Here is a 23,982-nt window from a genome sequence, read left to right on the forward strand (position 1 = left end):
TGAAATGAGCCAGTGATCTAAGTAACTGCTAAGGTGTCTTCCAACAGGACAAATCTATGCTATTGACAGTCTTGATCTGAAGTTTGACAAATTTAATTTAGAAACGTTGACAGACTGTTTATAAGCAACCCTATTGTGTTTAACAGGGTAGAACTAATATAGAGAACTACATATAATAGTAGTTCTACATAAATACATAAAAATAGAATGATATAAAATATGTAAAATAGTTAGAATGATATAAAATACTGAAAAATGGTATATTTTTTGTCCATTAGTTTTGCACCTGTAAGGAAATACCTAACCTTTGAATGAATAGTAGTAGGATATTGGGGAGACCGTATCATATCATAAGGGGGAATTGAAAGGTAGGAACTAAAGTAGCATCTCAGAGAACTTTGACCAGGATAAGGGCAGGGTGGAGTACTTGGGAATATTTATCCCAGAGGGAAAAAATGTGATGGGAAGAATACAGATGCTGTCATAAAATATTGAAAGGGCCAGTACAAAGGAGATGATTAGATACTCTGTTCCAGAAGGCAGATCACTGGGCACGCAATGAATGTTGTGCCAATGGAATGGTCTCTAAGTTCCTTAAATAAAATTCTGATATTCTAAAGTTACAGGGAGAGAGGTTGTGGCTGAGCCCAAGAGAATACTTTACGTAAGTAAGAGTTCTCCTTTGATGGGCAAAGACACCCAACCATGGAGATGTTTTGACATTCAGAAGGAGCCTGGATTTAAGAAAGATGTGGGATACATACGTGCATCCTAAGTGAAATCTAACTCCATAACAGTGTGGCCTCTCCAATTCTAAGATATTTTGATTCCTCAGTAGGATGTATCCTAAAAAGTGCTGAATAAGGGGGCTGTGTGTCCTTCACTGTCGGCTAGGATAGATACTGCCTAAGTATCGATTGTCATTTTCCTTTTTATCCTTGCTTGGAAATTACTAAGAAACAGCTTTCCAGTACATTTGGATTAATAACCTTATTTTCTACTTTATTTGGGGTATTTTTGTTATTCATTGAAACCATCTGTAAACAGTTATTTTTATAACAGCTTCAAAACCAAAGCCACATACAAGCTTGCACCAAAAAAATTCTATACTCAGCCTAGAATGAGGATGTCATTGGATTCTGTTTTGCAGATAGCATGTGATAAACTGATAGACAATGTCTAGAAATAAGTCAAGATCATCCTGATGCTTAGAAATCTGACAGGCAGATGGTACCAGCATACCAGCACAGTTTTAAGCTCTAACTAGGTCATAGGTCTAACGTGAGTTATGATGTTTTCTGACCTTCTAGGTAGCTATGCCTCTAGAACAAAGCATTGCTGGATTGGGGGGAACAATTTCATCATCAACTAACTATAAATTCTCCAAGTGGAAAAACAAAATTAGCAACAGCATATTCAATAAACACCCTATTAACATTGAAGTGAAGCTCATCCCAACACAGTTATGATGGGTCTAAACATAATGCACAAGAACAAGAAAGTAGAAGACAAAAGAAAGGCCACGGGAAACAATGGATATATTAGAATGCTTTCAGTTGCAAATGCCAAAAAAACCTATCTCAAAATGGCCTAAGCAAAAAGAATTTATTGGCTTACATAAGAAAAGTTCAGGCTTGGCTGGCCCCAAGGACGCAGGTGATGTCAAGATAACATTCCTACCCACCCTTTCCCCCTTGATCTATCTCTCATCTTGGCTTCATTCTCTGGAGAGTCCCATTACCTGGTGACCCGCTAGAAATTCCAGGCTTTTAACTTTCAACATTCTTTCAACTCTAAGTCAAACAGAGACAGCACCTCTTTCCTAGAAATTTCAGTCTAAGGCTCCTAGTTAAGTTTCATTGGCTTTGTTTGGTTCATGTGCACTTCCTCTCACTAATGGTAGGGGTCGACAGGTGGGTAAATAAAGTCAGAACCTAGACCTTAAGGACAGATAATAGGAAAACTCAAGAAGAAGGAGGAATGAATGTTGGGCAGGCAAAAAATGACAGATATCCACTTGCCTAGAACAGCTTCAGTGAATGTAGTAACATGATAGATGGCTGGGAAACTACTTCAGGCTATAGCCCGAGGCAGTTGGAGGTCCAGAGTTTGCCATTGTATGAGCAGAAGTATCAGGCCCATCATGGATGAGGCTGCAGCAGCTCTAAGAACACCAAGCAGTTCTGCATTGTCTTTAGTTTAAGAACAGGTATCAGGCACACTTGCTTGACTCAAGAAGATCCCATGCCCTCAAAATGGCCTTGTCAGGCACAAGTGCATATATGTTGGAACTTATTATCTAGTAGTGTCATCTTATGAAACAAAAAAACTACTCTGTGAGGGCATGTGGGTGTGCATAGTGTTCAGATATAAGACTCGGTGGCCTTGATGCTGTATCATGGATAAAGAGATACTCAGAAGAGCACAATAGCCAACGGATGGTCCTGGAAACTCTTTCTTTCATTTGGAATTGGTAGGAAAGAGCAAGGACATCCTGGGTTAGACTCCTCTCTGGGGGTGGGGGGCAGGCAGGCTGGCAGGCAGAATTACTCCTTAGGGAGGAAAAACAAAGACAGTAGAACATAGCTTCTGCTCCATTTCGGAGGCTTGCTGCTAGGTCTGGATAAAGGACAGTTTTTTAGTAAATGGAAAAAGGGGTTCTTCAATCAAGGAAGGAGAAAGCCACAGTGGAAGACACAAGGGAAAGACTGGAGTTCTCTGAGCGCCTAAAATGAGCCATTGCGTTTTAGGAGCCATTGATTTGATTTTGAGCCCATGAACAAAGCATTGATTGGCACACGTGTCCCTTGGGCAGCCCCTTTTGCCCACTATTACCAAATTTTAGTCAAAATTAGGTACGGATGTGCCTTTTAACAAATATTTATATTTCTTAATGCTACAGAAAGCATTAAAGTCTATTAATGGCTTAAAAGGGAAATTATGTGTCTATGTCCAGCCTTTTTTTTTTTTTTTTTCATGAACTCCATGGGAAAAGGAAGTAAGGAAGGGAAGGGAAAGGAAGGGAAGAAAAGGGGGGGAAGAAAAGAAAGAAGTCAGTTTCATATATTAGTTTTATTAGGACTGTCATAACGAAGTGACACAAACTAAGTGGCTTGAACGATGGAAATTTATCATCTCACAGTTGTGGAGGCTGGATGTTCAAGATTGTGGTTCAGTCAGCATTGGTTCCTTCTGAAGGCTGCGAGGAAGAATCGGTTCCTTGCCTCTCACCTGGTTTGTGGTAGGTTGCTAGCAATCTTTGATCTTTGGTGTCCCTTGACTTGCAGATGCATCACCCCAGTCTGTGCCTTCCTCTTCACTTGGTGTTCTCCCTGAATGAGTGACTGTGTCCAAATGTCCCCCTTTTCATAAGGATAGCAGTAATACTGGATTAGGGCCCACCCTAATGACCTCATCTTAACTACCTCTGCAATTACCCTAATTCCAATAAGGTCACATTCTGAGGTACTGGGAGCTTAGAACTTCAACATATGGATTTGGGGGTGGGGACACATAACAGTCCATAATCCTTCTTAATATTCCAAAAGTTATAGATGGCTGTACATTTTGCTCATGTGTTTGAAATATAGAGCTAAATAATGCTTACTACTAGGATGGGTGGTGGGGGAGAGGGATTGGTTTCAAAATTCCCTCTTTCCCATCACTGAGATCAACATGATGACTAAAGGATAAAAGACCAAATTCTTCCAGCCTGAAAAATTCATACATCTTCTGAAGCAAAAAAATGGAAGGAAAATCAAAATTCCATCTGTATAAAGGGACTGATTCTGTGCCTTTCCAATTAGAGAGGGAAACCCTTTGTTACTGTACTCTCAACAGGGACAGGAGAATACAGTACTTCTCTCTTCACTCCCCTGCTCTGAAGAAGGGCTCCAGGCAGGGGTTAATTCCTAATTTGACTTTTGAGAGCAACTTCTCCTATTGCTGATACAAACCAAGTGATCACATGTTGCTGCAAATGCCCACTTGCCCAGTGTGAATGAGGCTTTGTGCTGAACAAAAAGAAAGCAGTCCTACATTTAACCACAGTCGAATCCTTTGTGGGACAGACAGGAATAACATGCATGATTGCAGCCCACAAATAATGCACCTCATGTCATCTGCATTTTGCCTACTCTTAGGACAGAGGCTGCTGTTTCTCAACAAGTCAGCGTTAATCCTGGACTCCTAACTCCAGAGCCAACTCTTGCAGGGAGTGGCATTTCCCTTCACCTCTTTTCTTTCCCTGTATTTCTAGTCCAGCCAAGCATAAATTAGTGGGCCATTTCTGCCCTGATCTCTGAAGCTCTAAAGATAGGGTGCTGAACTCACTAAATGATGAATACATGCCATATGGAGCTAACGGTAAGTTGATGTAAATTATCTCCGTATTGCTCTCTGCATTGCAGATAAAACGTCCCTTGTGTCATCTCTTTGTACTGAGCTGTGTGTATCTGAAAACATCTAAAAAGCACTGAGAAAAGTGCAGCAATTCACTTCACCTAAAACGAACTGGGTATTGCTTGTGTTAATGATTAGTAAATATTTTTTTTAATTATTTGAGGTTATGCACAATTTATTTCATTTGGAGTCTCATATTTTAAGCCAACATTTGAATTCTCTTGGCCAACTGTATGAATAGTGCAGGGCAGTGTACAAGAGGAGTCAGATGACCCCAGTTTGAGTTCCTGCACTGACAATAACATTTGCCAAGCACTTATTGAGTATCAGGAACTGTTCTAGGCATTTTACACAAGTGATATCATTTCCTCTCCACAACAACTCTAGAAAACAGGTCCCGTTAGTGCCACTTTATATAAGAGGAAACAATTCCAATAGTTACTAGAAGAGCTGGATTCAAATCCATGCTGTCAACCACAAAGGCTGTGCTCTTTGCCCTACTCCATGTGACCTCCTGCTTTCTACCTGTTTTGACCTGAAGCAGACACAGCCCATTTTGGGGGGGATCTTCTTTTTCTTTATTGGTAAAGAGGGGGTTTGAGTTAAATATTCTCCAAGATCCTTTTCGGTTCTAAACATTGTCTTTCTGTGATCATGTTCTCTTTACTTTTCAAAATGTAAGGAAGCCTTTTAGGTAAATACTGCCTTTCATCTTCAAACCCTAAACATTACTGTTGATGAAGCTGGGGATCTTTCTTGTTTCAAAGATTGGAAATATAAAGTTTAGAAACTGTTATGCCTTGGGCCCATCTCTCTGTTGACTTATGTGTAGTGTCTAGTAGTACAAAAGGGACGTAGAAAATCCCAGTCATATTAGCAGAGATGTTGAGGTTCTCAGACAATGTATATGTGGGCTGTGTGGAATTATGAACTGTTTATTATGCTCTGTGTAAAAGTATTAAGCTATTTAGGAATTCCAAGCAACGACTTATTAGTTGTCTAATTTGGGGGATATTTCTACCTAGATTCAATAAAAATACATTTGTGATATGGCATATTAATTTCTCACTGAACTCCCCCAATTTTTCTTTTTTTTTTATTGAATTTTAAGAGAGAGAGAGAGAGAGAGAGAGAGAGAGAGAGAGAGAGAGAGAGATTGATTTGTTGTTCCACTTATTTATGCATTCATTGGTTGATTCTTGTATGTGCCCTGACTGGGTATAAAACCCACAACCTTGGCATATCAGGACAATGCTCTAACCAACTAAGCTCCCTGGCGAGGAACAATTTTTCTTTTTTTTTATGGATTGATGTGCCAACCTAAATTTAGGAGGCCAGCTATGTTCTAGAAAACTGTAAGCATCCAATACAAAGAAAAAGGATATTTCTTTAAAGATACTCCTAAAAGATTCTGGAATCTGCACAGAAGGGCTATAGAAAGATTAAGGAGACAAAAGTGATTGTGTCCTTATCAAAAAAGGATCCTTAAGTGCAATAAAACTCATCAATCTCACTGATTAAAACCCAGATGTCTCCATGCATCATCCATAAGTTGTGGAAATAAGAAATATCAGTAAGTGTAAGTGTAACCTTAACAGAGAAAAAGTCAAGTATGATAGAAATTAAAAAAACAAAATAAAAGTAGGCTAGTTCAGAATCTATTTTGATATATCTTCCTGAAACAAAATCTATGTTAATATTAAAATAATTTTCAAAAATTATAAGTGTCTATTTTCATTAATTAGAGTTAAAACCTCTGGCTATATCATGATTACATTAATATGAAATCCTGACTTTCCCCCAATGAAACCACTTTATTGCACATGTATCTGTCCCTGTGTTTTATGTGAGTTTTAGCCCTTCATGCATGAATGATAAACACAGAAAACATTTACAGTTCTTACTAAAAAGACAGTAGATTTTATAACTGTAGGAAGTGAAAAAACAGTTGTCAGAATTCTTTAGTATTTAATATTTCTTCATATGGCAGAATTTGCATGGATGTTGCTTTAAAATTTTCTGGACGTACAACAAATTGTGATAAATCTGCTTTTTAATCACCTGAATATTATCTCTAACTAGAAGCCTGGTGCACGAAATTCGTGCACAGCGGGGAGTTGTCCCTCAGCCCAGCCTGTACCCTCTCCAATCTGGGACTCCTGGAGGGATGTCCGACTGCCCGTTTAGGCCCGATCCTGGTGGTGGGATCGGGCCTAAACGGGCAGTCGGACATCCCTCTCACAATCCAGGACTGCTGGCTCCCAACTGCTTGCCTGCCTGCCTTCCTGATTGCCCCTAACCGCTTCTGCCTGCCAGCCTGATCACCCCATAACCACTCTGCTGCCAGCCTGGTTGATGCTTAACTGCTCCCCTGCCAGCCTGTTTGCCCCCAACTTCCCTCCTCTGCCAGCCTGGTCACCCCTAACTGCCCTCTCCTGCAGGGTTGATCACCTCCAACTGCCCTCCCTTGCAGGCCTGGTCCCTCACAACTGCCCTCCCTTGCAGGGTTGGTCCCTCTCAACTGCCCTCCCTTGCAGGCCGGGTGCCTCCCAACTGCCCTCTCCTGCTGGCCATCTTGTAGTGGCCATCTTGTGTCCACATGGGGGCAGGATCTTTGACCACATGGGGGCAGCTATATTGTGTGTTGCAGTGATGATCAATCTGTATATTACTCTTTTATTAGATAGGATAGAGGCCTGGTGCACGGGTGGGGGCCAGCTGGTTTGCCCTGAAGGGTGTCACAGATAAGGGTGGGGATTCCCTCGGGGTGTGGGGCGGCCTGAGCGAGGGGCCTGTGGTGGTTTGCAGGCCGGCCACGCCTCCTGGCAACCCAAGGGGAGGCCCTGGTATCTGGAATTTATTTTCCTTCTACAATTGAAACTTTGTAGCCTGGGGCGGCAGCCATTTCTGTGGCAGTTAATTCACCTTCTACAATTGAAACTTTGTAGCCTTAAGCGGGTGAGCCCGGCCAGGGTGTGCAGAAAGCTTTGCTTCCTCTGTTGCCACCGGCAACCCTGGCCTGCTCTCTCAAGCTCCATTCTGCCGCCATTTGTTTGAATTTGTTTACCTTCTATAATTGAAACTTTGTAGCTTGAGTGGAGGCTTAGGCCTGCAACAGCTATGGAAAGCTTGGCTTGCTCTGTTACCTGGGAAACCTTGCTCTCTGTGGCTGTAGCCATCTTGGATTGGGGTTAATTTGCATACTCGCCCTGATTGGCCAGTGGGCGTGGCTTGGCTGGTGGGCGTGGCTTATGTAGCGGAGTGATGGTTAATTTGCATATTACCATTTTATTAGAGAGGATAGTTGAAATTTTAGGGGTATCTGCCCAGGATTAGATGGTGTATGACATCTTTTAGTAATCTGGGAAATTGTGAAAGCAGTCTGGTTAAACAGTCACCATAGCATAGCAATTAGTGACTAGAGCCTCTGGGTTTCTCCTTTGGAATAGTTTAAAAAGCCAACCTAAGAATGACCAAATGCAGGTGATTTTAAAAATAAGGTTTTTGAATTGATTAATTCAAAATAATTATTAAATAAGATTTTAAACAAACACAAACCAGTTATAAAGCCATGGAAGGCTCTAGTAGATTGCATGATTTTTAAACTTTGTCACCCACCAGTGATTGTTATTATGTCTCTCAAGCAAATACTTAACTAACCATAAACATTTAGTCTAGGTTGGAAAACTGGAGTAGACTGAAAAAGAAATTAGAGTACCCCTGGAAACCTGTTTCAAAAGAATAAGATCCTGCCCTCTCCCTACAAATTAATCAAATTTGAAACCACGGTGTTTGGAATTTCCTGGCTGATCTCAGCTGATATGAAAATGCCAGGAGAGGAGACAGGTGCAGTGATGACAAACAGATCTGTACAGTTCTAGGTATTTTTGCCATTGTTGGCAAACTTTTGGAAGACCAAGTCAAGAGCCCTTGCATGCTCTGAGGTTAATTTAAAAAGTTGTTCCATCCAGAAAGAAGGCTTTAACTTTTTTTTAAAGAGTAAACTCTCCTCCAAACCAATCTGAAGGGATGTTTATTCTTTACACTTCATAAATCCACTGTATTAGGATTACACCAGACAGAAATAAAACAAAATAACTATGGCTTACATAATTATTTCTATTTCATATAAAAGAAGTCTGGTGATAGGCAGCTCAGGGTAAATGTAGTGATTCTACAAATTTGTGAGGGACCCAGGCTCTCTCCAGCTTGACACTTTACCATCCCTCATCCTCACAATCCAGGATAGATGCTGGAGCTCTATATTCCATCAACAGGACAGAGGGGACACGAAAGGTACATTCCCTCCCTTTAAGGAGACTTCCTGGAAGTTACACACAAGACTTAGCCAAACTTGGGCACATAGCCACATCTAGCTGCAAAGGAGGCTGGCAAGTCTTCAGCTGAGTGGAAATGGTTTCAGCTAAATTCTGGGATTTTTATTGCTAGAGAAGAAAAGGAGAATGGGTAGTCAGAGGTAACTGATAATCTTTGCCTCCAAACTTGGGTTGGGATTCAGGAAAATTAGAACCCAGATCTCCTAATTCTAAGTATAGGGCACTTTCACATCTTAAATTTCTGTGTTAGAATATTATATTTTGCTGTACTCTCCAGCATATTCAGTTGTCTTGTGACTTTTGATTGAATGTATTTTCTGGAAAATATAACTGATGAATGCCTTTGGACAACAGTCTGTTTCTATTTTTCTTAATATCTGCTTTCTGAGGTATAAATCATATACAATAAGTGTCACCCTTCATGTAACCAATTTAAAGCATACAATTCAGTGGGATTTAAATATATATATATATATATTAGAGGCCTGGTGCACGAAATTTGTGCACAGGGGCGGGGGGGGGGGGAGTGTCCCTCAGCCCAGCCTGCACCCTCTCCAATCTGGGACCCCTTGAGGGATGTCCGACTGCCCGTTTAGGCCTGATCCCACTGAGATCGGGCCTAAGTGGGCAGTCAGACATCCCTCTCACAATCCAGGACAGCTGGCTCCCAACCGCTCACCTGCCTGCCTGCCTGATTGCCCCTGCTTCTGCCTGCCAGCCTGATCACCTCCTAACCATCCTGTGCCAGCCTGATCGACGCCTAACTGTTCCCCTGCCAACCTGATTGCCCCTAATTGCCCTCCCCTGCCAGCCTGGTCACCCCTAACTGCCCTCCCCTGCCAGCCTGGTCGCCCCTAACTGCCCTCCCCTGCAGGCCTGGTCCCCCCCAACTTCCCTCCCCTACAGGCCTGGTAGCCCCCAAACTGCCATCCCTTGCAGGCCTGGTCCCTCCCAACTGCCCTCTCCTGCAGGCCTGGTCCCCCCCAACTGCCCTCCCCTCCCCTGCTGGCCATCTTGTTGTGGCCATCTTGTGTCCACATGGGAGCAGCCATTTTGACCACATGGGGGTGGCCATCTTGTGTGTTGGAGTGACAGTCAATTTGCATATTACTCTTTTATTAGCTAGGACACACACACACACACACACACACACACACACACACACAGAATTGTGTAACCATCACAACAATATTATTTTAGAGCATTTCATCAGCTCAAAAAAGAAGCCCATACCCATTAGCAACCACTCCCCCATTTTCCTCTTCCTTAAGTTCCTGGCAACTACTAATCTACTTTCTATCTCTATGGATTTGCTGATTGCAGACATTTTATATAAATGGAATCATACAATATGTGGTCTTTTGTGACTGACCTCTTTCACTTAGCATGTTTTCAAGGTTTATCCATGTTATAGCATGTATCAGTACTTCATTCCTTTTTATGACTAAATAATATTGTGTGGATGTACCACACAATTTGTTTATCTAGTCATCAGCTGGTGGAATTTGGGTTGTTTCCACTCATGGCTATTATAAACACTCATATACAAGTTTTTGTGTGGACATTGTTTTCATTTCTACTGGTACATACGTAGGAGTGGAATTCTTGAGTCATACGATAACTCTATGTTTAACATTTTGGAGAACTGCCGATATGTTTTTCAAAATGGCTGTTCCTTTTTACAAGCCCACAAGCAATGTGGAAGAACTTCAATTTTGTTACATCCTCAACAGCACTTCGTACTGCCGGTCTTTCATTTTAAGCCATTTTAGTTGGTGTGATGTGGTATCTCAATATATTTTTATTGATTTCAGAGAGGAAGGGAGAGGGAGAGAGAGATAGAAACATCAATGTTAAGAGAGAATCACTGACTGGCTGCCTTGTGCACACCCTCACACTGGGGGATCTAGCCCGAAACCCGGGCATGTGCTCTGACAAGGAATCGAACCATTACCTCCTGGTTCATAAGTCGACACTCAACCACTGAGTCATGCTGACTGGGCTCACCATGGCTTTGATTGCCGTTTCCCTGATGGCAAATGATGAACATCTTTTCATGTACTTATTGATTTATATATCTTCTTTGAAGAAATATCTCTTTAAAGACCTTGCCACTTTAAAAATTGGATTATTTGTCTATTATTGAATTGTAAGTGTTCTTTATATATTGTAGCTAGAAGTCTGTTATCAGTTATGTGATTTGCAGATATTTTGTCCTGTCTGTTGGCTACCTATCACTTTCTTGATAATGTCATTAAAGTACAAAAGTTTTAAATTTTGATAAAGTACAATTTATCTATATTTTTGTTGTTGTTTGTGCTTGTATTATTTTTCACGAATGGTTTTTTATATCTAGCTACCTATCTATCTATCTATTTTTTAAATATCTATCTATTATCTATCTATCTATCTATCTATCTATCTATCTATCTATCCATCTAAAGACCATTGCAAACACCAAGATCACAAAGATTTACTCCTCCTTCCTGCTGTTTTAGCAGTTAACATTTAGGTTGAGGATCCATTTTGCATTAAAATTTTGTATGTGGTTGTTTTTGTACTCTTAATCTTCAGAATGCTTTAAAGAAATCATTGTGAATCATGGGTGTCTCTCTCTGAAGAGAGTTCAGACAACCTCATCATTTATACTCAAAAAGGTTGAAATCTTTGAGCTGGATGGCCATTGAAGTTATATATAGCTAGAGGCCCGGTGCATGAAATTCATGCACAGGTAGGGTCCCTGGGCCTAGCTGGTGACCAGGGCTGAATGGGGCCTTCCGGCTGCCAGCCGGGGCCTTCTTTCCCCAGCTTCCAGCTGCCAGCTGCCAGCAGGGGCCTTCCTTCATTCCGTGCTGCCCCCCTGGTGATCAGCGCATGTCATAGCAAGCGATAGAACTCCTGGTCTCCTGGTCAAACTCCCAAGGGGACACTTTACATATTAGCCTTTTATATAGATACTAGAGGCCCGTTGCACGAAGATTTGTGCAAATAGGCCTTCCTTCCCCTGGCTACCGGCACCGGTTTTCCTCCGGCACCCGGGACCCAGGCCTTCACTCTGGCCACTGCCTTCTGTCTTCACTCCGGTTGGAGCACTGCTCCTGTAGCTCCCTCCACCCCCCCGCCCTATCCCTCATAGCAGGCATCCCGCCCCACCCGGCCACTCTGCACCTGCATGCATGCTGCCCAGAGGCCTGGAGCGGCTATATAATACAGAAAAGATTCCTAGGAATAGACTGTTTTGTGAAAGAAGTCTTCATTTCCTCCCAAAACTGAAGTGTGTCTATGGGCAAAATAGACCCAGAATCAAAATACATTAGAGTGCTAGAAATGAATTTATTCTGGGGAGAGTTTTCATTTTTAACAATTAGTTATGATTTAAAAACAAAAACTATAGATGGAAAGAATTTAGATAACATTTTAAAGAGTGTGGAATGACTTATACAATATCTTTAATCTAAGACTACAGTTATGCAATTTTAATAATTTTTATTTTTTTAAAAAAGTTTAAAACATTAAAGGAGAATTTAAAAAAGAAAATGGTATCACATAATCTTAATACCCTGGCATGACGTTATTTGTTTATTCTCTTTGAGTCTTTATTCTCCGATAGATGTACTTTAAAATTAAAAAAATTTTTTTTAAATCATAGAATACATAAAAGATAAAAGCCAACCTTTAATTATTTACCTCTAAGAATATCTAGGAAGAGAGCTAAAATGTTTCTGAGTAGAGGGCAGTGAAAATAAGCTGCTATTATTTATACTTTAAAAGATTATTTTAAGGTGTCAAAAAGGGAAATTAAATAGTATGGGTATGTGTTTCTTACAATCCTATCACATTTTTATAACCAATTCATTCTTAAAAGTTGCATGTGATATAATATATTTGCAAATCTTAAACCATGTGCTTTTATTTTAAAAGCTCTATTTAAAAATCAAGGATACTCTTTACCTCCACTTCATTGTTCTCTTTCTCAGCACAATGACAATACTATTCTAACCACTAAATATTATGCAATATCTTATGTCATCTTTAAGAAGATCTTAAGAACAAGAAAAAAGTTTATTCTTGGGGTGAGTTAAATGTTTGTGTGGTTTTCTTTTAAGATGAGCTAGGGCATGTATAAATCTTGAAAAAACATTAATAAATAAAACACAAATAAATAAATAAATAAAGCTGCATGTGAACTCCAAAGATCCATTGATCAGATTGTTTTTGGCTAACATTTAACAAATTGCAGATTATCTCTATCAGACGATGTAATTTCAGTTTTGGCATGTGTTAATTTGCATTTTTTATAGTTACAATAACATTACCTTGTAGTCATAATTTTTAAAAATGGCTCATTTTTTTCTAAAGTGGTTCAATGAAAAAACAAACCACGATAAAATAGTAATATAAATACAATTTAAATAAATAAATAAGCACAAATTGTACACAGGACGCCAATTTAAATTATAAATCTGTGTGAGTTGTGACAAGTCTACATGTGACTTTACAGAGGCAGCCACAAGGAAATAAAGGTGTAAATTGAAAGTCCAGCAACAAATATCCGAGAACTGAATTTCATTAAGTGGGCTATGTATTAATGTGAGTCCCTAGTGCACTGCTTTCCTAACACTTTTCTCAGTTAGTTTTTGTGTCATTGTTAAACAAAACACAGTCAATAGAGATTTTCCAAAGCAAACATCAAATAATAGTTTCTAATTGATGAGGAATGTGAGCTCCATAAGGGCAGGGATTTTGTCTCTTTTGATGTGCTGCAGTCCCAATATTGAGCACAGTGCTTTGAGATTAGTAGATTCACTTAGTAGTATTAATTAGATAATTGTTAATAAATTAATGGGGTTTTCACTAAAAATATCACCAAGAAAATCAAAATAATAATACTATCATTTTAAGTTGTACGTACACCTTGTAGCAAAACCAGGTACAAGTAACATTGTTGCCTCAAAGCTTACAAAATCAGCTGAAAATTAATAAGTTTTTAATAAGAGAAAGCAAAATGAACTATTGCCAAAATTGTTTGATCAAATAACATTCCTGGGTGTTGCAGATAACCATAACATACAGGGTTAAAGAACAATTGGTATGACGCCTGCAGTGCAGCAGTCCGCTTCCCAGCATGACATGTATGAAGAAGTACTCAGCAGGTTACTCTATTTATCACTGACAATTGCAGGATTTTGGTAATTATTGTTTTGTTAATTGTGATGTCATCTGGAGAGGAGGCCTGCACAAGGTAGCTTGGTGAGTAGCTAGGAAATGTGTTTTTACAAGAACAAAAGAAGTTGAACAGTCAGCAAACAGGCCTCCTGTTTCTGATTCAGTTGTTCAAGGAAAGAGTGAATTTTGAAAATATAATCAAGTTATGACCTCTAAATATACATCTTTTTAGCATGTGTTGTGTAAAGAAAGATGCACAAGCACAACACTCTCCTTTTCTACAATGAAGTAGACTGATTAGCGGGGGAAAGGTGCTTGCATGAGTTGATGAAATGAGAAATGGGACATTAATAATGTCAAATAATTCCTTCTCAACAAGTATAGCTTAGCACTATATTCAGTATCTAAAATGGACTAAACATAATTTCAGGGATAAAATACCATGGTTTTTAATGTTGAAGATATAAGGATTTCCTCAGAAGACTGAACCATGGCACAAAATCTTAACTCTTGCTCAACAGCTGACTTTCTGTCCTTGGAGAAAGATATTAGTGATTCATTATTGAGGATATTTAAACATAGCATCCAAATATGAAGAAATACCTAGTAACTTTCATGAAGTCCTCTTTGCATAGTTGGCTATGTTCTACTCTCTCTAAGCCCAGTTACTAATTCGGTGACTTATAAAAAGAGAGATCTGTGCCCAGCCAGCGTGGCTCAGTTGGTTGAGCGTCAACCTATGAACCAGCAGGTCATGGTTCGATTTCGGTCAGGGCATATGCCTGGGTTGTGGGCTCAATCCCCAGTGTGGTGTGTGCAGGAGGCAGCCAATCAATGATTCTCTCTCATCATCTATGTTTCTATCTCTCTCTCCCTCTCCCTTTCTCTCTGAAATCAATAAAAATATTTATTTATTTATTTATTCTTAAAGAGAGCGATCTGGGACAATATTGCAGCTCTCTTCTGATTTCTATGTGATCACCTTTGCCCTGGAATTTTTCTCCACCTCACCCTGCCCAACAGATTGCCCAAACTGTGCATGAGTCAATCCTAGCCTCTGAAATTTGGGTTTATTTTATAACTCATCTGGGACAGGCTTCTGTAACAGGGCTACTTTCCCTTGGCCTATGCCCAGTGCCCTGGTAAGTGGGGTTCTGCATGATTTCAGCAGGCTGCTGTTTTTTGCACTGTTTGAGCTCAAAATGCTTTTGATTTAAATTCACATTGGGGTGGTGGGTATATTCAATGCCCTTCAAGTTTGTGAATTCCTACCTACTGATTTTTATTTATTTATTTATTTATTTTGCCTTTCCTGTCCAGCCTTATTATTTTGAAATATGTTAATTATATTATCTTGTTCATACTAAATATAGTCATCCAGGAACTATTCAGAGGAAAACACTGGCTAACAGCTATATCTGATTACCTGAAATGTCTTCTAATTATTGAAAACACAGGGAAAAAAACAAAAGCAGATGCCAATAATCCTTGGTCAAGATTCCATATTGATTTTATAGACGAATTTATCGAATTTAGCAAAGACTTTCTCAGAAAGGAATCCTAATTCTAACTCAAACCTTTGTTGCAAAAATCCAAATAATGGTCTACTTACTTGCAATATGCAAATCATCTCTGATAACTGCATTTGCCTTGGCATAGGGCATTTGTGGGCTGCGACTTTACCATTATGAAATTATCTTGAGTAGTTTGAACAGTCAGACTGAGAGGATGGTACAGAATAATAGGAGTACTCTGGAGTCAGAACTGATATTTAGCTAGTCCACAATAGAATAGCTGGACAGGTTTATAGCTGTCATCCACTCTAACTGATTACTGCCTGCACTGTGTTATTGTTAATATTTTGAGTATCCACATTTTAAATGTTATCATTGCCCATGATATATTCTCGAAGATTTCCGAGGATTCTAATTATTCAATATGGTGCTCCAACAGGAGTAAAGCTTACTGAATCAGCCATAGGTAATACCTGTAGACTGGTTTCTGTCTGAATTTCAAGGCAGTCAAGGATGCTTCGCTCTCTCCACCAACCAGATCCAGGATGGCCTTTCCTAGATGCTGTGGAGCTGGACAAAAAAAAATTTTTAACACATAATTGAGGCCCCAGAATTATTGCCATGTCAGGTTCAGGGTGCAAAGTTTCATTGTGACTAACTTCAAAGATTCATTTATGGGTAACTGGAACAGAAACAATTTCACAAAAGGATACTCTGTTTTTAGTTGAAAGACGGTTATCTCATGCAGCTTTTCTAAGCTTTCATGTCAACCAAAGAACTGGGGTCCTACAATAACAGAGGGGAAAAACGGCTTGCCTTTTAAAAGAATAAACGTAGGTTTCTATGTATTGTGTTGGAATTATTAATGTTAAGGTTATATAGTAGGTACAAGGTCTCAATCTAAAAAACCTCAGGTTTGCAAAAAACATTATTTCATTTTTTCATAACTCAACCCAATATCTGTTTCAAACTCTGATTTCACAAGGAGTGGCAGACATTTAATCATAGTCAGTTTGGCAGGGATTGCATCAATTAAATTGAGGAGGCTTACATAATATTAGGGTGTTGGAGGAAGGGGACAGAACATTGGATCTTTCTCCTCTCCCATGGCGACTCCCCTGAGAGTCCCAATCTGCACCATTCCTCAGTAGCAGCCAGCCTCACAGATTGCATCCATCTGTGTCTATCAGCAAGGCCCCTTTAGGTCTGGTGGCTTCCACTGCTCTGTACCCTTTTGGGTGTCTAGGAATCATTATGCTGGGCTTCCAGAATCTCCATGGTACTCGGTAAGGTTCCACTGTCCATTATAACTATCAGCCACATGCAGCTATTCAAATAGAAATGAACTAAAATGAAATAATATTGAAACTCCAGTTCCTCAGTTACTCGAGCCACATTTCAATGCCCAATAGCCCCAGGGGCTAGAGGCTATAGCCAAGTTCAGAATAAAACTTTCACCACAGAAAGTTCTATTGAATAGTGCTGTTCTAAAGCCTTGGCCGGACTAGATACATGGCCCAGCTTTTTCTTCTCTTAAGAGTCTTGCCACCTCTTCAGGGCTCTAACAAGGAAAAAGAACGTAAGTTCTCTCTCTTTCAGCTCTCAAATCCCATAGACAGATCCTGCCATTTCACACATCCCTCTCCATGGCTTGTGCCAGCATAGAGTGAGAACAGGACAGTAAGTTCAGTTATAGGGATTCCCCAGCATCCAGCCTCTCATTACATTTCTTCCAACTTTTTCCTCCTTCTAGTCCAGGAAATCCATTTTTCATCTCTGGGAAAGGAAATTTTACTATTGTCTATGCCAGCACTGTCCAATAGGAATATAATGTGCGCCACATATATAATTTAAATTTTTCCGGTAGCCACATTAAGAAAAGTAAAGGGACAGGTGAAATTAATTTTATGCCTTTCATTTAACCCAGTATATCCAGAGTGTTATTTCAACAGCTAGTCAATATAAACATTATTATTGAGATATAGCCCATTGTTTTTTTACATACTAAGTCTCTGAAATGGGTGTATATTTTATACTTACAGCACATCTCAATTTGAAATAGTCAGATTTAAAGTATTCAGCGTGGCTAGAAGTTATTATAATGGACAGTGCAGGTCTCTAACTTGATCCATTTCATTACTCACTAAAAGGATAGGATTCTGAAACTCAAAAACCAAGGAAAAATTCTGTTTCTCTGCATTCTGTTATACTCCTTTTCTGAAATAATGAGCAAAGACAAGCCTAAGTGAGAGTGGGTGTGATGCTGAGGGTGGCTTAGGGTGGGTTATAAGGGTTTGGGAGTGGCCTTAGGATAAAAAGAAATAGTTGGAAAAACAACTACTACAAAAACCATTGGTTAACATTTCAAAGTATTAGCCTGCCACAGGGAGGTTTTTTTCCATTGTTATTATTGATTTCAGAGAGGAAGGGAGAGGGAGAGAGAGATAGAAAAGTCAATGATGAGAATCATTAATTGGCTGTCTCCTGCACGCCCCCCACTAGGGATTGAGCCCGAAACACGGGCATGTTCCTTGACCGGAATCGAACCCGGGACCCTTCAGTCCACAGGTCAACGCTCTATCTATTGAGCCAAACCAGCCAGGGCCACAGTGAGTTTTTTAAGTACATAAAAATTACTGTAGGATTGTTAGAAGTAAATTGTTTGCTATAGATTTAAAAGAAATAAGTTCATCAGCAGTTAAAAATTGCAGTAATATTGTTGTGTAGTATAAGTGCTATGGTAATGGAAAACAATGCAAAAACCCTGCATTGTTATTATTGGGAGTAAATCTTATTACTATGACTAAGGCACAGATAAATTATTTTAGTAATTAAATCCTGCTATAATACCTCTGACAATTTTTAGTGCAAAAACTATAAAACCCAAAGATAAGAATTTTATCACCGGGAATGATAATTCAAATCTACAGTTGCATTTTATGGACTAGAATATTCATTTGGGGGGCTTCTGAAACAGAAAAGTTGCGTCTTTGAAAATAATTTCTATCATTTCAAAACTGTCACGGCAGAGAGGGTTTAAAGTTTTTGGATGGCATTTTTCACTTATTTCTTCATATTCTAGCCTCACTGTAAGCTTGATGATATTTAAAGGCAAAATCAAAATGATTTCAAATATTGATGCCTCTGTTAAGTAAAACATCTGTAAAATTTTGTGATCAACACTTGGGTCAAGTGGACAGGACAATTAAACGAACTTCCACCCACAGGTCTATTTTATGCAGATTAGGCCTAGGACAGAAGGAGATGATAAATCAAGACCTGAGTAAACAGCGGATTAAAAAGAGGCAGAACCACAGTAGGCAATTCCACCTTGGAAGAGGGATGTCTCTGCTAGTAGGTTGGGGAAATGGGGGCCTCAAGAAAGGGTAACTTCTAGCATGCCAACAGAACTCGGCTAATAAATGACACAAAAGGTAGTCATGAGGATTGAGGGTAGGTGAATTCTTAGTAATTATTATGAAATCCTGAGTCCACGGAATCTATTGGTGTTATACTGTTGGTAATCACTGAGTTAATAGGAAAGGAACAATATTAAATGCACTGTTTCTTTTGAGATCCTTTAGTCTTTGAGGTAGTGATGTTTGGTAGCAACTAAGTATTGATTGGAATTCTGTTTTTGTTTATATATTTTATTGATTTTTTACAGAGAGGAAGGGAGAGGGATAGAGGGCTAGAAACATCGATGAGGGAGAAACATCGACCAGCTGCCTCCTGCACACCCCCTACTGGGGGATGTGCCCGCAACCAATGTACATTCCCTTGACCGGAATCGAACCCGGGACCCCCCAGTCCACAGACTGACGCTCTATCCACTGAGCTAAACCGGTTTTGGCGGAATTCTGTTTGTTTGTTTTTCTTGATGTTTGAGTTTGCTACCAAGCACAATAGTGTATATTATCAATTACCATTTATTGACTGCTTACTATGTGCCAGGTACTTTACATACATATCTTGCATCTTCTCAACATCCCAGAAAGATAGGCATGTTTATTCCTTTGACAGAATATGAAGCTGGAACTCAGAGATTTAAGTAATTCATATTGCTTTCTTGCATGCATGCTGAACATCTGTTTATGAAAACTCTTAGAGAACAGGGACTGTATCTTTTATGTACTAATAATAGTATTTAATATGACCAATAATCAGTTGATATTCAATAATTATCAGCTTCCTGGGCAAAATACATTAAAATATTCTATATTGAAGGTTCTTCAATAAATTTAGTTAGTAGACAGGTTATTTTATTTTTTTTAAAAAAAGTTATGAGGGAAGAAGTAGCTGCTCTGTGGAGCTTCCAGGAGCCAGGCTATGAACTTGAGCTCAGCCGCTGAACAATGTCAAGGTCTGCTTCAATTCCTTGGTCTCTTCTTAGCTACCTCTGCAGCAAGACTGAAAAATAAGAGTTTATATCCAAGAAAAATACTTCTCCTACAAAGAAGAGCTGTCTTACGAAACTCTTTGTTGGTCTCTTAAGTTTCCTATAACTTGAGAAAGATTTCCTGGGGGGGAAGGTTGGAGGGGGGCTCAGCATAGTTCTTTTATTTTCTTCTTTTTTTAAAGAAAGGTACTTACTTAAAACTGGTTGCTTTTAAGATAATTTCTTTACAATAAAGTCTCCTTTTTTTTTTTTTCTTGAGGCAGGGACATAGTATTAAAAGAAACCAGGATGACCACATGAGAAAATTTGAGAACTTCTGAAGAACAATAATAAATAGGATGCAAAAGCCTCCTGATCATCACATGGGTTGTTTCTGAAGGGCAACTTAGATTAAAATAGTTTGACTATTTTTCTAAATTAGCCATTTCTCTCTCCCTATCCCTTCTTCTCCCTCTTAAAAAAAAATCTTTTAAAAATAAATTAGCTATTTAAAAAAACCCATACACTTAAAGTCTGTTAATGATGCAGAATATATCATGATATCTATAATAATAAAAGCATAATATGCTAATTAGACTGGACAGCCCAACAGCAGAACGACCGGAGGACCTTCCAGACGAAGCTGAACCCCTTGCATGAATTTCGTGCATCTGGCCTCTAGTTAGATCATAATGGCTGTAGGTTGGAGTGACTTAATAAACCACTCAGGTTTACTAAGATGTACACAAAAAATAAGAATAAATATAATTACTGTGGTTGTCTTAATATTTTATAATTATTACGATAGCAAAATAAGTGATAATCTAAGAATGTCCTTTTCTGTAAAATGCACGTTGGTTTACTTTCTGTACTGCAATGGAAATAGAATTAGATATTGGATTCAAGCCTTCTGTCTCCCCATCTCTCTTGATTCTTCAACATCTGTCTTTCTCCTTTCTCTTGTCCCGCTATCTCTATAGATGTGCTCAATTCTCACCCATCAATGCTTTTCTGTTGAGTCTCTCAAAGAATCAGTCATTCTCTATACCCTAACACCTTTCAAGCTACTTTGTCCATGCATCCTACTCCCCATCCTTAGTAAGATTAATAACCCTTAGTGTTTCCAGAACCCATCCTGCTTATTTTCTTTTTATATATTAGCTTCCTTCTTTTTTGAAACTACAGGGTGTCCCAAAAAATGTATACACACTTTAACAGCTGATAGCTCAATTTTGAAAATGAAATCTATTTTAATAAATACTGCCTTTATAATTATTCAAAGTGTGTGTATATATTTTTTGGGGGACACCCTATGTTTGCCAATTGCTTGTAGGGTGATCTTACTTTTCTGACCATTCCTCCTCCGTCTCTTTCTCACTTTCTCTGCTTATTCCTTAAATGTTGGGATCTCCCCGCCGCCCCCCAATCCCATTCTTTGTCCTCTTTCTCTACACCAGTCGTCTGTGGAGCAACAAAAATTGAAAGCAAATTTGTGACTGGACATTTTTTTTCCTGCTTGGGAAAGCGTCTATGAGCTTTCATCATATTCCCAAAAGAGTCCTTGGCTCTTTTAAGGTTACGTTACCCCTGGCCTCACACTCTTCTCAGATGATTTTATCCTCCCCTTTGCCTATTAACTACCTTTTTTTATATGCCAGCCACTCCCAAAACCCATGTACAGTTCCTACCAGGGGAAAAAGACCCACGAGATCCAAGGAAATGTTGAAAAAAATCAGAACAAGAAGAAATTGCACCGTAAACACTTTGTGTCTAGCTTGTGTCATTGAGTCCCGTTGAGGACCAGTTGATTGAATGTTAGGCGGGGACTGGCAGGGTCCTAACTTCCATCTGTCTGGAGAAATCGGGTGAAAACAAGGCTGGGCGCACAAACACCCTAGTTGCTGAGTGGCGGAGGAGAGGGCGCACCCAGCTCCTGGGGTGGGGATAGGAGACGGAGAGAGAAAACCGCAGCAGCCAGTGGCACTGCCCGCAGCTGCAGCGCAGGCAGCCCCGCGCTCTCCCACCACCGACTCAGCCTGGAACCCCGCCCGGCACCCGGCTCGCGGTTGACAGGCATTCACCTTCAGCAACCACGTTCCAGTTCACCCTAAACACTCCTTACGCCTCCTGCCTGTCGCTTCCCTCTCCAGACCAATCAGAGGAATGGGCGGGATCGTCCTTAGTAAGTTCCAATTTTTTTTTTTTTTTTTTTTTAAATAAGAAGGGTAGATTGGTGTGCAGCGTTCCGGCTGGGGGGGAAAAAACACCTCCAGCGCTTGGGAGTGGAGCCGCTGTGATGGGCACCCGGACAGGCCAATGAGAAGGCCCCGCCGATCAAAGGGTTGCCGCCGAGGTGGGCGGGGCATGCGCGGGGCTGGCCAACGGCGGCGGAGCGGGCGGCGGTTGAGCCGCTGTGGGCGTAGGGTTAGTGTGAGAGGTGCGGCGGGGGAGGTAATGATGATGGTGGCGGAGGAGGAAGGCGGGGGAGGGGGTGCTGGGCGCTGAGCGGCGGCTCCGGCAGGGTTTTTGTCGGGTGGGGGACGCTCGCGGGGCGACTCCGTCCGGGAGGGGGCGGGCGTGAGGCGCGCCGTCCGCCCGAGGGGCTGCAGACCCGGGCTCCCTCGAGCGCCACGGCTGGCTCGGCTGTTCCATGTGGCTCCGGCGGGGATGGAGGACTCGGTGGCGGCGGCGGCGGCTGCTGCTGTGGCGGCGACGGAGGAGCAGCGCTGAGGCGGGTACGGGGCTAGACTCAGCCCGACAGCGGGATGAGAGGTGTGAGGAGGGGCCGGGAGTGGACGTGCGGCGGGGGGCCGGGGCGAGGGGACCAGGCTGGGGTCCTCGGGCATCGCCTGGGTGACAGGGACCGCGGACGGGCCGCCGCCTGCCGCCTCCGGGGCGCCGGGGTCTGGGCTCCGTGCGGGAACGGAGGAGGCTCCGGCGGACGGCTCCTGAGGATGGGGGAGGGAGGCACCGCACCCTGGGCCCCGCACGGTGCACTCGCCCCGCTGCTCATCGCCTCTCGCCCCGGCAGGAGTTTTCCGTTTCTCTCCGGTTGGCAGCGGAGGGGAAGGAGAGCCCCAGTGGCCTGGAGCCGGGACGTTGCCCTCCCTCTGCCTGGAGATTTCCCTCCACTCCTCGTTCCCCATCCATTTCCCCCTCGGACTCGACCACAGCATTCCTCCCCGCTCCTTAATTTGTTCCAAGCACACTTTCTAGGACTCGGGGCTGTTCATTATCGGGTGAAAAAACAAAGTTTATTTTAAAATATTCCACGCCTCCCTTTGGCCGTGGACCTGGGACAGCATCCGCGCACTTTCCCGCTCTGCTCGCCCTGCTGTGATGCCGGGAGGGGATGTGGGGCCCTGGCGTGCGGCTCCGGATTGTTGTGGATGCTGATGGACTGCTCCACGTCCTAAGTGTGAATTGTCATTTTTTCCCCTGGTGTCTTGTATCTCTGATGTTACTTGCCGGCTTTTGAGGTTGGTGTTTTGTTTCATTGTTTGGAAACGTGTGGAGAACTGGGGATGTCTGTTGCAGGGTTATCAGACGTGGGTGGTTAGTCGCTTGTCATGTTTCTCTCCTCATATTTTTTCTCTCTTTCTTTTGCTTTTCAGTTCTCGGAATGCACATCTTATAGCCTCTGAAATGGGATGGTGATGTCTCCATGAGGGAACCTCCACTCACTCATCCTGTCATGTGTATCACACTGCTCTTGGCTGGGCCATTCATCTAAGATGGGATATACCCTGTGAAACAGGGAGAAGACTTACGGACCCCAGACATCATTTCAAGTTGTAGATGAGTTTTTAAAAGTACAGACATACATGCAAAGCTTTTTTGCTTTGGACCCTCCGCTTTGTTAAAGCTGCTGTGTTGCTAATCCAGAACTGCTCCAGTGTATTGACTGATCATCATGGCTTCAGTTTGGAAGAGACTGCAGCGTGTAGGAAAACATGCATCTAAGTTCCAATTTGTGGCCTCCTACCAGGAGCTGATGGTTGAGTGCACCAAGAAATGGTAAGGCATGCCTGGGGGTAGAGTTTGCTCTGCTGTGGCCTAAACTCACTGTGGCTTAAACTCTGCTGCTTCTGACAGCAGGTTTACCTTTCTGTAGTGTACAAGTGTGTAGAAGCAGGGCAGGGTCCAGATTACTCTAACAAGTAATGTGTGCATTGTTGCTGCTGGT

The 23,982-nt window shown here is 41.3% G+C and overlaps 1 protein-coding gene across 11 annotated transcripts in view; it reads left to right on the forward strand.

Annotated features, from left to right (window-relative positions):
* Positions 1 to 23,982, forward strand: part of EHBP1 (EH domain binding protein 1) — a 415,903-nt gene that overhangs the window by 62,475 nt on the left and 329,446 nt on the right. For 3 of the 11 annotated variants that reach the window (XM_079792163.1, XM_079792174.1, XM_079792164.1), the window contains exons 1-2: positions 22,314 to 22,531; positions 23,411 to 23,813. In XM_079792163.1, coding sequence (XP_079648289.1) covers positions 23,710 to 23,813 — 104 coding nt within the window. In that variant the 5' untranslated portion in view covers positions 22,314 to 22,531; positions 23,411 to 23,709. Of the gene's footprint in view, positions 1 to 22,196; positions 22,248 to 22,312; positions 22,569 to 23,410; positions 23,814 to 23,982 lie in introns of those variants that run through there. The other 8 variants (XM_079792166.1, XM_079792173.1, XM_079792168.1 and 5 more) reach the window with 6 other exon arrangements.

The sequence above is a fragment of the Cnephaeus nilssonii genome (assembly GCF_951640355.1).
Source record: "Cnephaeus nilssonii genome assembly, chromosome: 15".
Lineage (NCBI taxonomy): Eukaryota > Metazoa > Chordata > Mammalia > Chiroptera > Vespertilionidae > Cnephaeus > Cnephaeus nilssonii.